We start from the raw sequence: 16,759 nt of genomic DNA, 5'->3' as shown, positions 1-16,759 counted from the left end.
TCTTCGCATGTGTTCCCCTGAACGTGAACATTTCACATTTGATCTGCTACCCTCTGTGGAAATAGAGCATATCACTACCTATAGCGCTAGCCATGGTTACAATTTGTAATCAAATGTCTCTTAATTCAGAACATTTTTATAATTAATCATCAACTAAGAAATGCTGTCTGCTTTTAAAATACAATGGGTACCACTTGCCAGTGACTTGCGTTCACTTTGTTTTACATCCTTTAACATCTGCTACCCTCTGGAGCCCAAGAACAGACTAAACCTCCACTTCCAACTACAGGCTATGTTATCACAAGGGCTCTCTTCAGTCAGACATGTGTAGATAACAGGGGCCAGATTCCACCCAGAGCCTCTCCAGAGAGTCATGTGCTGTGGTCACACACTGACAGGGGCGCAGATAGCACTGGGGACGGGGGGGGACATGTCCCCCCCAGATTCATAGTGACCCTGATCCGTCCCCACCACTCTCCCTACGTAAGGCGACAATCATCAGTAAATAACGTTTAAAATATTTTAGCGTCCCCTCCAGTTTAAAAATCCCATCTGCATCGCTGCACACTGAGAGGGTACTCTTTGCCAGACCCTTAGCTACATTTGGCGCTGTGCTCACGCTGTTCAAAACATTTAACTTTCAGTTAAAAATCGGACAACATTTAGATCACTGTAGATGGAAAGATGCTCAATTTTGACAGACACATGAAATTACAGTTTTCACACCTGTCTCACTACCATGTCCACTTTTTTTCAAAACTCTTCAGATAGTGGGCTTTGCAGACACACACATCAGCACATCAGTTAACCATTTGGTGCAAAAAGCACTAACACCACAAAAACCATACTTCAACCTAAAAGTGACGCATGTATATTATCTGTTGCTGCATCCTCTAGCTACAGTTGGTGCTGTTTATGCCCTCTAAGCTCTGACGTGATCCAATATAAAAGCAATGGCCACCTCAACAGTTCACCAAATAAAGCAACAATGTGGAGTTCTGGGGCCGTATTCACAAAGCCTTTTATCTTACCACTAGGAGTGCTCCTAACTCGCGCTAAAACCTTTTACGTAGGAGTAATTTCTTAAAAGTGATTCACAACGGCTCTGAGACCTACTCATACTAAGGATAATACCAACTCCTAAACTTAAGATAAAAACTCCGTTGCTATGGATGACGTCGCTTCTCATGCACGAGTTTAGAAGGGGTGAGGACGGTGATTGGTTGTTGACAGGCTCTCTCATTAAAAACTCATTCGTGACGTCTCTCTAACAATCCCACTATATCTACTGAAAATAAGAGAATAACCTAGGCTTCAAATTAAGTCATATTAAATAGTTATGGACAGTGCAGTTAGCAGAATGCACACGCATGATGACAAGTTTGTGCATCCAACGGGAATGACACTTTGCACGTTAAGAGAAATATAAAGCGATCAATATAAAATATGGCAATTGCATGTAATCAAGGCAGTAATAATTAAAGCACCCAGCAAACTGTAAGGCTATTATATTTCCAGCCCTTGACCACTTCAAATATCAGGACATGCTGTAGACCGCTCTCCGTTGAAATGCACAAGTCATCGGTACATCCAACTGTTGGATGATGTGGGGTCTACAGTGCGTTGATAGTTTGATGAATTAAACGGCTGAATGATGATCCCCAGTGTCGTCATTTGCGTTTTCCGCGAAGCCAAATAGCCTATCTTTATGTTTCCAAACATTTCACTTCGGGACACATCGTTGTTTAAAGGCGTCATTGCATCCCGCGCTAATTCTACGACAATATTAATACCTTCACGGTTTAAGCAATGTCTTTTATCAATTCCAAGTCGGCTGCAGCCATCTTACGATTTTTTGTGAATAGGTCTTAGTGACTTAGGAGTCCTCATGAGGAGTTTTAAGCTGTCCTAGACTTAGGTGCTACTTTTAGGGATAAAATATTTTGTGAATTGCTCTTAGTAAAAAAAATTAGGAGTCCTACATTTAAGACTGACACGCCCATTATTTTTAGGAGTTTCTCCTAAATTCGCCACTTATGAGCTACTTTTAGCCCTAAGATTCTTTGTGAATACGGCCCCTGGTCTAAAACTTGCAAGCGAATTACCTAAGTTTGCAAAAACCTTTCAAACACCACCAATTGCACTACTAAAGCTTGCTGACATGCCAACTGGCATCTCATGGCATGAACTTAGCCACGCATCGTGCTTTAAAGGCTTGTCTTACATCTTCGCAGGCAGGGGTTCCATCCTTAACCACAGAACAACATAGTACATAGGCTAGATGGCTAGCATTGAAAATAAATACAACACATTTTATTTAGACATACCCTTGCGTGTACATACACACATCAAGTACAATGCACTAAATCTTTGTCTGTTAAAAAAAAAAAAAACACTTGGATTTCAATAGATGAAAAATAGAGAAATATGATATTTAAGAAGACACAAAAGTATTGTAATCAAAAAAATTGTAATTGAACTGACAGCCAGCCCAAAATGTGTAAAGGCTCCACTCTCCAGTCCAGAGCCTGATAGCGGTCATGTGCCGTAAAATAAAGACCCACCTTTGCTTTATTTTAGGAGTTGATGAACAGTGTGACTATCTATCTTTCCAGGATACAGCCAAGATGGCGGTCACATTTTAATCCATTCACTGTGACTACCTATCTTTCCAGGATACAGCCAAGATGGTGGTCACATTTTAATCCATTCACTGTGACTACCTATCTTTCCAGGATACAGCCAAGATGGTGGTCACATTTTAATCCATTCACTGTGACTACCTATCTTTCCAGGATACAGCCAAGATGGTGGTCACATTTTAATCCATTCACTGTGATTACGTATCTTTCCAGGATAAAGTCACGATGGTGGTCACATTTTAATCCATTCACTGTGACTACCTATCTTTCCAGGATACAGTCAAGATGGTGGTCGAATTTTAATCCATTCACTGTGACTACCTATCTTTCCAGGATACAGTCAAGATGGTAGTCGAATTTTAATCGATTCACTGTGATTACGTATCTTTCCAGGATAAAGTCACGATGGTGGTCACATTTTAATCCATTCACTGTGACTACCTATCTTTCCAGGATACAGTCAAGATGGTGGTCGAATTTTAATCCATTCACTGTGATTACGTATCTTTCCAGGATACAGCCAAGATGGCGGTCACATTTCAATCCATTCACTATGACTATCTATCTTTCCAGGATACAGTCAAGATGGCGGTCACATTTCAATCCATTCACTGTGACTTCCTATCTCTCCAGGATACAGTCAAGATGGCGGTCACATTTTAATCCATTCGGGGTCTCACATTCATCACCGTCTGAGTTTGATCTCCAGTCCATGAGAAGTGCACACCCACCCAGCACATCCACCAATAAGATGTGGCCTCTTTAAGAGCTTAGTCATCAGGTGCACCCAAAACCAGTGTCTCTAAGTGTGAGCGCTCTTGGATGAATAGTAGCTGTAGTTTCAACAATCTTTCTTTTCATCATTTCCAATTATGAACAGATGGAAGAATATATATATATAGAAACAAACAAACAAACGAACACACACACACACACACACACACACACACACACAAATACACAGCGACATCTATCAGTTTCAGTGTAACCACATTGTTTACATTCTCTCTTGATGTCCTGTTCTGGTGGGCCTGTTTCCTGTCACAGTGCACAGTGCAAACCAGGGGCAAACCTACATCAGCAGGGGCAAACGTTCATCAGCAGGGGCAAACCTACATCAGCAGGGGCAAACCTGCATCAAGATGGGCAAATGTTCCTTAGGAGGGGTAAATGTGTCTCGGCAGGGGCGAAATGTTCATTAGGAGGGGTAAATGTGTCTCGGCAGGGGTAAATGTGCATTAGCAGAGTGACATCCTCTTGCGGAACTGCTCCACGAGAGGCACCAGGCAGCGGGGCGCCCCACTCTGCAGAAGGAAGGGGTGCTGGAGGAGGTCCGTGGCGCTGGCCCGCTCCTGGGGGTCTCGGGTCAGCATCAGGCCCAAAAAGTCCCTCAGAACCGGGGAGATCTGAACAGAGACAGACAGTCTAAATATACTGAGAGTGCAGGGGAGGACAGAGACAGACAGGCAGACTGACTATCTATCTATCTATCTACTGAGAGTGTCTATGTGTGTGCTAGCCTTGTGTTCTTTGGATCAATTCATATCCAGATGTGTCTATGTGTGTGCTAGCCTTGTGTTCTTTGGATCAATTCATATCCAGATGTGTCTATGTGTGTGCTAGCCTTGTGTTCTTACGATCAGTTCATATCCAGATGTGTCTATGTGTGTGCTAGCCTTGTGTTCTTACGATCAGTTCATATCCAGATGTGTCTATGTGTGTGCTAGCCTTGTGTTCTTACGATCAGTTATTATCCAGATGTGTCTATGTGTGTGCTAGCCTTGTGTTCTTACGATCAGTTATTATCCAGATGTGTCTATGTGTGTGCTAGCCTTGTGTTCTTACGATCAGTTATTATCCAGATGTGTCTATGTGTGTGCTAGCCTTGTGTTCTTACGATCAGTTCATATCCAGATGTGTCTATGTGTGTGCTAGCCTTGTGTTCTGTAGATCAGGTAATATCCAGATGTGTCTATGTGTGTGCTAGCCTTGTGTTCTTACGATCAGTTATTATCCAGATGTGTCTATGTGTGTGCTAGCCTTGTGTTCTTACGATCAGTTATTATCCAGATGTGTCTATGAGTGTGCTAGCCTTGTGTTCTTACGATCAGTTCATATCCAGATGTGTCTATGTGTGTGCTAGCCTTGTGTTCTTACGATCAGTTATTATCCAGATGTGTCTATGTGTGTGCTAGCCTTGTGTTCTTACGATCAGTTCATATCCAGATGTGTCTATGTGTGTGCTAGCCTTGTGTTCTGTAGATCAGGTAATATCCAGATGTGTCCATGTGTGTGCTAGCCTTGTGTTCTTACGATCAGTTATTATCCAGATGTGTCTATGTGTGTGCTAGCCTTGTGTTCTTACGATCAGTTATTATCCAGATGTGTCTATGAGTGTGCTAGCCTTGTGTTCTTACGATCAGTTCATATCCAGATGTGTCTATGTGTGTGCTAGCCTTGTGTTCTGTAGATCAGGTAATATCCAGATGTGTCTATGTGTGTGCTAGCCTTGTGTTCTTACGATCAGTTCATATCCAGATGTGTCTATGTGTGTGCTAGCCTTGTGTTCTTACGATCAGGTAATATCCAGATGTGTCTATGTGTGTGCTAGCCTTGTGTTCTTACGATCAGGTAATATCCAGATGAGTCTATGTGTGTGCTTGCCTTGTGTTCTTTGGATCAGTTCATATCCAGGTGTATTAACCCCATGGGTTGTGTTTCTGTTTCATATTCAGATGTATATTAACCCCATGGGTTGTGTTTCTGTTTCCTATCCAGATGTTTCCATGTGTGCGTGCGCTTGCCTTGTGTATGTTCCTGACGGTGGGTGCGGGCTCGTCCCTCAGTTTCTTCATGGCTATGACGGGTGTCTCGTTGAAGTACGGCGGCTCTCCGTCCACCATTTCAACCAGCATGATGCCCAGAGACCAGATATCCACCTGCCAACAGCAGCACACACAACAGCAGTGCAGGGAACATTAACCAAACAATCTTCATCTATCTATCTACTGTATCTATCTACTGTATCTATCTACTGTATCTATCTACTGTATCTATCTACTGTATCTATCGATCTATCTATCTACTGTATCTATCTACTGTATCTATCTATCTATCTACTGTATCTATCTATCTATCTATCTACTGTATCTATCTACTGTATCTATCTATCTATCTATCTATCTATCTATCTATCTATCTATCTACTGTATCTATCTATCTATCTATCTATCTATATATCTATCTATCTATCTATCTACTGTATCTATCTATCTATCTATCTATCTATCTATCTATCTATCTATCTACTGTATCTATCTACTGTATCTATCTATCTATCTATCTATCTATCTATCTATCTATCTATCTATCTATCTATCTATCTATCTATCTATCTACTGTATCTATCTACTGTATCTATCTATCTATCTATCTATCTATCTATCTATCTATCTTTCTTTCTATCTATCTTTTCAATTCTATCCTATTCTACTCTATTCTATTTCTATGTTATATAATGTATATCACAATAAATAAGGCATGTGAGTGGTTGTAAAGGTTTTCCAAAGTAAATGATAAAGAACACACACAAAATGGTCCATCCAACATGTTTTTTTGGATGTCATTTATAAAGATATTATTATTATTTTCATTATTATTATTACTTGATATTTGCCAGAGATGTTCATTGTTCTGTACAGGAGAACAAATTAAGAAAGTTACGAACTACCAATGACCTCTCCTAGAGGACTTTTATAACTCACTCTCTCTTCCTTGCCCTCCTCTCTCTGTCTCTCTCGTGTTCTGATAAAGAGGTGTGAGATCGTCCCCTCTCTACCCTGCTCTTCCCAGTCTCCGCACTCTGTGTCTGGTCTGGACAGGCAGCAGCGCAGCCCCAGATTAAATGTGGACTTAAATGGTGTTGAGGAACGATCTGGTGTGAGGGCGGGGGGGGGGGGGGGGGGGGGGGGGGGGGGGGGGGGGCGCGCGGATATAGACACAACAGCAGAGGTAACACTGGTGGTGGTGGTGGGGAGGGGGGACGGTGGACGGGGGACGGTGGACACAACAGAAGTGGGAATCACCTCAGGGCCATATGGTGTCTTAGAAACGACCTCTGGCGCCATCCAATATGGAGTTCCCACCAGGGACTTCCTCTTGGGGATGTCCTTACTGATCTGAGCACAGAAGCCAAAGTCTGACAGCTTTATCTGAGGAGAAAATAACATACAAAAGAGTTTCAAAACATCACAATTCATACAATGAAAGGAGTATTCATATCACTAGCTCACAGATTATTGCTATTTTGAATCTGTCATGTGAACATTATTATACATTCTTACTGACTTATTTATCATAACAATTAATTATCATTCTTACAAATACAAATACAAATACAAATACAAATCTATTAACTGTTAAACCATTTTAGATGCTTTGTAAGAAATTTGCATATATTTGATTTGTGGTAAAGTCACAACCTGAAAATATTTACATTTACTCAGAACAGTGCTAGTTATGTGAGATCAGTGCTAGTTAGGTGAGAGCTAGATAAACAATATCTTTTTGAATGATGAACAGTGCTAGTAAACAGGACTAGTTAAACGAGAGCTAGTTGAACGTTGAACAGTGCTGCTTAAGTGAGAGCTTGTTGCATACATCTTTTTCTAGAGTAGAGGGCTGTAGAGTAGAGGGCATTTAGCCTGCAAACACACACACACACACACACACACACACACACACACACACACACACACACACACACACACACACACACACACACACACACACACACTACATCTGTCTTACCCTCCCGTCCACTGTTAGGAGTATGGAGTCACTCTTGATGTCTCTGTGGATGACACCCTGAGAGTGAAGATAAGCCAGAGCCTGAAGAACTGCCTCACATACTGTGGCTATCTGCTCCTCATTTAGCCTGCAAACACACACACACACACACACACACACAACACAAACGACATACATACAGACACAAAACACACACACACACACACACACACACACACACCACACACACACACACACACACACACACACACACAACATACATACAGACACAAAACACACACGCACACACACTCACACACACACACACAACATACATACACACACAAAACACACACGCACACACATCCAAACCCACACAAACACCATACAAAACATGCACACACATGCGCACAAACACACACACTCACACGCACAGAAGAAGAAATGCATGTGTGCATGTAAGAATACACACCAATGATAGAATTACAGCTATGTCAGGGCCTAAATGATAGATGGACAGCACAGCTCTACTACAATTCAAACACTTCTTTCCACAGGAAGAGTCTAATTTCCTTCACAAAGCCCAGCCTAATTACACACACACACATCATCTGGGAATCATTTAACAAGTTGTGTGTTTACCTCGTCCCTTGGAAGCAACCTTTCATTAGTGTCAGTGGATTATTTGAGTGTTGGATCTTGGGCAAATAATTTAGCCAAACTGACTGACTAACTGAAAAGAGGTTGCTGTCGCCCCCTTGTGTCCAGTTGAGGTTAAATGTATCCCCTCTGTTGTTTCATCCGCTCAGTCATAGGTGTCCTGAAGTGTGTGTCACAGCACTGCTGTATAAACTAAATGCTGCAGGAAAAACGTATTGCCACCTAAACTGGTCTTTACAATAAGATATAAACAGGTAGTGACTGTGCATAATTACTATTATAATTTTTTTACAATCTTGTTTCAATACCATGTGCACTTTTTCAAAACACATCCACAATATCAGTACAGTATGTGAACTAAACTGTGGGAACTTTTGCATTGCTTAGATACAAAATGCATTCAATGAGCACTTCTTCTGAAATACATGGATACCTCAGTCTCAGTCAATGTTCACCACAAGCAAAGCTTTGTGCAACTACAGCAACTTTTTCCAGACATTTAGATACTCTGAAAAAAACAGTTTCCAACCATTTTTACACTTGTCTCAATACAATGTCCATTTTTTTTTTAAACCCTTCACACAGTGGACCTGTTTACACCTCAGCACATCAGTTAACCATTTGGTGCAAAAACACTTCATACTTCATCCAAAAGTGACTCGTGCTGCCATAATTATAGCATATGCTCTCTCTAATCCAAAATACTTAATCACTCAATGTACAATGAACTGATGATGCTGAGGTGTGTGTCTGTAATGTCCACTGTATGAAGACTTTTTAAAAAGTGGATATGGTATTGACTATGGTAGTGTGAAAATGATTGGAAAAAACTGTAAAGAGTCTGCATCTGAATCAACCAACTGAATACTATCCTTCTGGGAAATGCATTACATGTAAGTTGTACACTAACACTGGGACTATACCATACTGACATTTTATATGTGTTCCTCTGGTATAATTTTTTTTAGCAGCTTTACTGAGTAACACGGAGTCGACATTTAGCAGACTGTGTGTAGTATTTCTCCTTCCTTGTGTTTGTCCCTGTCTCTCACCTTGTTTCTGAGACGATGTTGGTGTGTAGTATTTCGGCTTCCTTGTGTTTGTCCCTGTCTCTCACCTTGTTTCTGAGACAATGTTGGTGAGAGCGCCTTCCTTGTGTGTGTGTGTGTGTGTGTGTGTGTGTGTGTGTGTGTGTGTGTGTGTGTGTGTGTGTGTCTCTCACCTTGTTTCTGAGACGATGTTGGTGTGTAGTATTTCGGCTTCCTTGTGTTTGTCCCTGTCTCTCACCTTGTTTCTGAGACAATGTTGGTGAGAGCGCCTTCCTTGTGTGTGTGTGTGTGTGTGTGTGTGTGTGTGTGTGTGTGTGTGTGTGTGTGTGTGTGTGCGTGTGTCTCTCACCTTGTTTCTGAGACGATGTTGGTGAGAGCGCCGCCCTGCAGGTACTCCATGACCACCCACAGCTCCTCCTCCACCAGGGCGCTCTTGTACATCTCCACTACATTCTTATGTCTGTAGTCCCTCATGATCACCACCTGCATCAACAACAACAACAACAATAACAATAACATCAACCTCACAGGACGTCAACATTACAGGACATTGTCAACACAGGACATCGACATCAACGTCAACATTTAATGATGATAACACCAACATTACTAAACTTCAACATCACTGGATGTCAAAAGATCATCAAAATCACAGAATATCAGCATTACAGGACGTCAACATCAAAGGATGTTAACAGGGGCGGTTTTAGGCATGGGCGAACCGGGCAGTCGCCGGGGCGGCACTTTTTCATGACACGTGGGGGGCGGAACGAGCACTTAAAACATAAAATCCTCTGGGCTGCAAAGCGCTTTTCTATCATCACTGTGTGGGGAATTGGCAAATTTCTGCCCCCTGCAGCTGCAGGCGCCCCTGCTCGCTTAGAAGGTGCTGTGCACAGATCCTTGGTGAGAATGGGAACGGGAGAGGGCAGGGACGGTGTTCCGAAAGCCCAATATTCCGAAATCTCAATATTCCGAAAAAAAAATGTTTAAGTGGCACAAAACACGCACAGCATTTAATTTTGTGCTACGCTCACCGGGCTATCACGCATTTACCCTTTTCCTAGGCAATATTTGTTAATTTAGCCAACTCTGGTTTTGAATATAGGGTACCGTTCGTGCAAAGGAAATCACCGGCAGATTGTCCCAGGACATTTCAAGCACTGACAAAGCATGCATGCGTTGGTTATCATAAAAGTATTTTTATCATTGCGATGCAAATGCCATGTGTGTATAATAATAATCTGAATTAAAGTTCATGCTTGTGAAATAAATGCATTTATATGTTTATGATTATGTGTTCAATTCATTGGGATGTGCATGTGGGCTATAGTGGTTCACGTTGCTGTGCTAAACATGCACACATATAAACACACACATACATAAACACACACACACACACACACCTCATTGAAGAGCAGCTCCCTCCTCTGCTGCTTTCGCAGGTCCATCATCTTCACTGCGACCTGCCGCCCTGTGTTCCTTTCCCGTGCGATGCACACCACCCCGGTCGAGCCCTCGCCGATCTTGACAAAGTTCTCCAGGTAGGCCCGTGGATCCCCCTTGTCCACGACCATCTGCAGCGCCGTTTTGAACTGCTCGTGCGTCACCTTGGGCAGCTCCGGCTCAGGGGACGGGGTCTTGGCTGGTCGGAGGCAGGGGGACCCGCCAGGACCCGCCGCCGGCCCAGCAGAGGATGACCCTGCTGGGGAGGGACGCAGGCCCTCCTGCCTGGGGCTCTGGAGGGGACCCCCGTGGGACTGCGCCTCTCCCCAGCCAGTGGCTGGGCCCACAGAGAGACTGGAGAAGGGGCGCGAGGCTGGAGGAAGGGTCGAGGAGGGTCGGAGGGTAGATTTGGGAGTGCTGGTGCAGCTGGGTCGGCTGATGGCTGCGTAGGCCGTCAAGTTTATCTGTCGCAACACAAGATATGACGTCACGATGAGTTCATATACTCACACAAGCGAAAGCTCACCAGTTTAAAACTAGTAGAGAAAACACTGTTGTTTTGATGCAACATTAGGGGACTGTGAAAATAAACTTATCTGATGTAAATCTAGGGTGATAATAAACTTATCTGATGTAAATCTAGTGTGACAATAAACATATCTGATGTGAATTTAAAGTGCTGCACTCTCAGTAGAGATCACACTCTATTCAAGGGTTAATTAAGGGAAAGTCAGTGTTACATTTACTGCAGTGACTTGCAACTGGCAGAAGTGCAAAGCATAGTACAGCAAACATAGCTGTATGTGTTATGTGTATCAGTGAAGAGCTTTCCCAGCACATACCACTCAGTGACAGGTGGCTTGAGTTATCTACAGTTACAAACCAAACCTGAAATAATCACATGAAGACCGCCGGTCTTACTTAAGGTAGAATGCAGCTGAGAGGGGATTATAAATGCTTCTATGACAACCCTGTCACGCAAACCTCTAGAATTATATATCGTTATTATCAGATCACATAGCTGAACCACATTCTACACACTGGCTCGACCTCATACTGACTTTCCCTCATATCTGGAGTCGTTTTATTGCACAGCTCGTGGCACGGCTCCTCTGCTGACTTTTTGCAAGCAAAGTTCCTCACCAGCGGATTGTGAGCGAGAGCACAGACTCTCCCCTGCTTCGGTTACACACAGAACAGCCGATACATTATTAACTGCTCAGAGTCAGCTTACCAGCCACTGAAAGATGACGCACTCTTTCCCCTAGTACACCCTCCTGAGCCTAACCTGCTAAATCATCCTGCGGACATTTTAAATCCACTATTTGTCTGGCAGCTAAAAATAAATGAATTAAGTTGCATGAAAGCAACAGTATACAGAAATGTACCACTTTGTAAGGTATGGACCACTCCACGAAAAACGTAAGGAAGGCTTTTATAGTAAACATCACCAATTGACACCAGTTAACATAACAGTAAGCTTCTACGACTGCCAACTGAGCTGTTGTTAGTGTTTGCCAGGTTTCCACAAGGCTTTTAGGAAGATAGTATGCTAGTTTTAGACCAAAACTCAATACTAAGGAAAACGGAAAAAAGACAAAAAAGTGAAAGAGGTTTTCTGACCTTGGGGTCATAAGAAGAGTGCGGCCTTCTTGGAGTTTCCATGGAGATGCCATCCAACTTGGGGCTGAGGTTAACCTTACTCGGCGTGTAACTGAAGGGTGTTTGGTTCAGGAAACAGGAAGCAGGCCTCTGATTGGCCGCATTGCTCCTTTGAGTCGTGCTGATTGGCTGAGCACGGGGTGCCTCGCTGCGTGCATACTGTCCGATCGGAGGTGGGGTCGCAATTCCCCTGGGTGTGGTCTTGAGCGTGGCGAAGGGGTCGAGACACACCTCGTGCACAGACTTGGCGCGGGGGGCGATGCCGTTGGGCTGCAGCGTGGCGCTGGTTCTGGTTCTGCCAAGGGCCCGTGGGCTGCCGCTCTCGCTGCGGGCACTCCTCATCCTCTCCTCCAGGTCTGCCGCCGGGCTTACCCGCCCTTGCAGTGCCGCGTTCACCTCCTGGTACTGGTACAGGTTGCCCTCCGAGACCTCGCCGATGCGGCCCATGGACTTGGCGCGTTTCCGTAGCGACGGGCTGGTCCGGCGGAGGGAGTTGGAGCTGGAGACGGAGAGGCGGGCCATCTGGGAGAGGACGGCGGAGATGTAGTCGCCGTGACCGATGAAGCTCCCGCGCACGATGGTCTGGGAGACAGAGACACACACCCACACACACACACTTATTCTCATGCATAGTGATCTGATGGACAGAGAACCATCACACACACACACACACACACACACACACACTTACTCTCACACATGATGGTGTAGGACACACACACACACACACACACACACACTTGCTCTCACATATGAAGGTCTAGGACACACACAAACACACACACACACACACTTGCTCTCACATATTAAGGTCTAGGACACACACAAACACACACACACACACACACACACACACACACACACACTTGCTCTCACACACATGCACACACACTTACTCACCATGTATCATGGTCTGAGCAACGGAGTCACACACACACATTTTGGTGGGGGCAGAAACACACGCATACACACACACACTCTTACACATAAACATCTCTTTTGACAGTACGGTAGACTGTGCAGTATGTCCCCTAAAGCCAGTAGAAGCATATAGAGCAGTGGTTCTTAACCTGGGTTCGATCGAACCCCAGGGGTTAGTTGAGCCACTCTCAGGGGTTCGGCAGGGATCAAGACACACACAGTATAGCCCGGTTCATACTAGCAATGTCGGGCCGTTTTTATACATACCTACGTTTTGAAGAATATATTCATATTTTATTTTTCAAATTACGAAGGGTTCGGCGAATGCACTGATGAAGCTTGCAGGGTTCAGTACCTCCAAAAAGGTTAAGAACCACTGATATAGAGACATTATTTACTGGACCTGGACTCCACAGCAGAAGCTGTGGCACAGCAGAGCACTTAAGTGAGTTGGCTCACTGAAGCACCTCACAAAGAATAAGGACATAGCCCCCAAGTTGTGGAATTCACTGCCAGACTACATCAGACACTGTGACTCAATTACTGACTTTAAAAGCAGACTTAAAACTAATTTCTTCAAGATAGCTTATGGACTGACTGACTGACTTTTATTTATTTTTATTATTTTTATTTATTTCTATGTGATGACTGTAATTCTAACAACCTGTTTGTGAAGTGACCTTGGGTGTCATGAAAGGCGCTTTAAATAAAATGTATTATTATTATTATTATAGGGGCCTTCTGTAGCAGTACACGGGTAAACACACAGAGTAATCCTAACATTAGGACCCATATATGCAGTGAAATGACTGAGATGAAGCACTGTCTGTAGGGGTCTAGCATACACAGTCTGTTGCATTTTATCAGCGAAGCAATTTTAGACACATGTTGGGGGCTAGCAACAACAGCAAGGTCGATGTCACTTTGATCCGCCAAGCCTGAGGCCATTCGGAAAACATTGATCGCCCGCGCAGTCAACCAGCAAATAGAAATATTCAAATGATGGGGGAATTAATATTGATGGCAATGGGGTGGGATGTTAATTTGCATTATTGAGTTCAACCCAGCACCTCTAAACAATTCTCAAAGGCAGAGCTTACTAAAGTAAACACATCCACAGCTTTATGTACCTCACGCACATGTGTGTGTGTGTGTGTGTGTGTGTGTGTGTTCGCTCGTGCAGTGGTGTAGTCCCGGGTATACGCAGGTATACGGAGTATACCCACTTATTTATCAGTCAGCATTGCATATACCCACTTCTCAAAACAGGGCGTTTAATCCTGTCCTGTGCTGTGCTGTGTGGGCTGCTTAAAAAAATGGCAAAATTAAGAGTATACCCACTTATTTATCAGTCAGCATTGCGTATACCCACTTCTCAAAACAGGGCGTTTAATCCTGTCCTGTGCTGTGCTGTGTGGGCTGCTTAAAAAAATGGCAAAATTAAGAGTATACCCACTTATTTATCAGTCAGCATTGCGTATACCCACTTCTCAAAACAGGGCGTTTAATCCTGTCCTGTGCTGTGCTGTGTGGGCTGCTTAAAAAAATGGCAAAATTAAGAGTATACCCACTTATTTATCAGTCAGCATTGCGTATACCCACTTCTCAAAACAGGGCGTTTAATCCTGTCCTGTGCTGTGCTGTGTGGGCTGCTTAAAAAAATGGCAAAATTAAGAGTATACCCACTTATTTATCAGTCAGCATTGCGTATACCCACTTCTCAAAACAGGGCGTTTAATCCTGTCCTGTGCTGTGCTGTGTGGGCTGCTTAAAAAAATGGCAAAATTAAGAGTATACCCACTTCTCCAGGGACCACTACACCACTGCTCACGCACAAGTCAGGACCCTTTGAGCCGTGAGCTAACTAACTTCCTGATTGATTCACCTTCAAACAACAGCAGCGACAACATGTGCTGGTTATTCAGTCAGCGAAAAAAGGACCCAATCGTGAATGTCCTTCCAAAAATAAACAACACTTCTTTCCTCTTCAGGAAGTGAAAAACGCTGCTATGAAGCTAAGCCAGCTCTTTCTTTTTCGCAGGTCTCGGGTTCGAACGTTCCCCCAAGCAAGGAAGCAAGGACACCTTCGAGAAAACTTGCCCTTCAACTTCCAGATAACATATTAACCTTCATACCAAGCCCGGGGCATCCCCTTTGCTAATGCAGCGAGAACAAATACACAGAGGCAAAGGAATCCAGACTGTTTCCTTAAGCGACTGCATTCAAGTAACTCTCTGTGTCTTCTACTAAACACAGTGACAATCGCAGTATGCCACCTGACACCTAGGCTGAATCTGTTCTGACTGGTCACAAGGATGTTTCTTCTCTTTATCAACAAGCACACACACACAGCAAAAACAAATACATGCACACACCACCAAGAACATACAATAGATTCAACTTTGAGCAAAGATTCTGTTTTTTTATTTATGTTTATTCAAACAAGTAGGCACACACACATACACACACATACACATGGGCAAACACACACAGGCACACACACACACATACACACACATACACATGGGCAAACACAGACAGGCACACACACACACACACACACACACACACACACACACACACACACACACACACACACACACACAGAGACACAAACACTCACTGACACAAACACTCACTGACACACACACACACACACACACACACACACCACACACACAGACACAGACACACACACACACACACACACACACACACACACACACACACACACACACACACACACACACACACACACACACATGATGTACCTTCCTGGGGATGAGCTCCATAGGCGTGACGGTGGAGGGGTCCACCATGGGTTTGGGCCTCTTGAGCGTGTCGATGAGGCTCTGCCACTGCGGCGGCAGCCCCATGTAGCAGCCCTGCGCCTTGTCGAAGGAGGTGTGCACGCGGTGCTGGAAGTCCCGGGGCGCCGAGATCTCCGGACGCCTCCTCCGCTTCTTCCTCCGGCTGAACATCTCCGCGGGGGGGGGCAGGCACGGTGTGAGCACCTGGGTCAGACAAGAGGAGGGGGGGGTCCGGTTACGGCACGACCTCCTCACCTTCTCCTCCCAAGCCATGATGGCGACCCACACACACCCGAGCGAGATGTAAACACGAGAGAGCGTAGTCACCGGCAGCAACCGCCTGACCGGAGCATGGATGACTGTTTTAGGGGACGCAGACGACTGCCAGAGAAGAGTCCGACAGCAGCACTAACGACACCACGGCGATGAGAGTGACTGACTGTCACACAAACGACACCACGGCGATGAGAGTGACTGACTGTCACACCAACGGAAAAGCAGATAACTGGCTGGCAGCAGCAGCAGCAGCAGCCAGACAGGAACGTTCTGTCTCCATCACAGACACACACACACTCTCACACACACACACACACACACACGTTCTGGCTCCACCACAGGCACTTTAACTGCACTGTGAAACTCCCATACACACACACACACGCACGCACACTCACGTGTTTCTGCCACTCCACAGAGCCACCACAAGAAAAACACAACAATTAAAACAACAAAACTCCCCTAAACTGCCCCAAAACACAACAATCTAAAACAACAAAACTGC

The 16,759-nt window shown here is 44.4% G+C and overlaps 1 protein-coding gene across 1 annotated transcript; it reads right to left on the bottom strand.

Moving 5' to 3' along the window:
- Positions 1 to 3,880: 3,880 nt before the first annotated feature.
- LOC308377731 (serine/threonine-protein kinase PAK 6-like) lies at positions 3,881 to 16,149 on the bottom strand (the record flags this gene model as incomplete). The annotated part of the gene is made up of 8 exons (XM_080854470.1): positions 3,881 to 4,048; positions 5,390 to 5,581; positions 6,728 to 6,853; positions 7,452 to 7,578; positions 9,489 to 9,622; positions 10,546 to 11,049; positions 12,209 to 12,829; positions 15,940 to 16,149. The coding sequence occupies 8 exons, from the start codon at positions 16,147 to 16,149 to the stop codon at positions 3,881 to 3,883; spliced, it is 2,082 nt and encodes a 693-aa protein (XP_080710596.1).
- Positions 16,150 to 16,759: the final 610 nt, after the last annotated feature.

The sequence above is a fragment of the Sprattus sprattus genome, assembly GCF_963457725.1.
Source record: "Sprattus sprattus genome assembly, chromosome: 16".
Taxonomy (NCBI): domain Eukaryota; kingdom Metazoa; phylum Chordata; class Actinopteri; order Clupeiformes; family Clupeidae; genus Sprattus; species Sprattus sprattus.
Note: the sequence above shows the minus strand (reverse complement) of the source record. Positions and strands in the feature narration are given on the sequence as shown.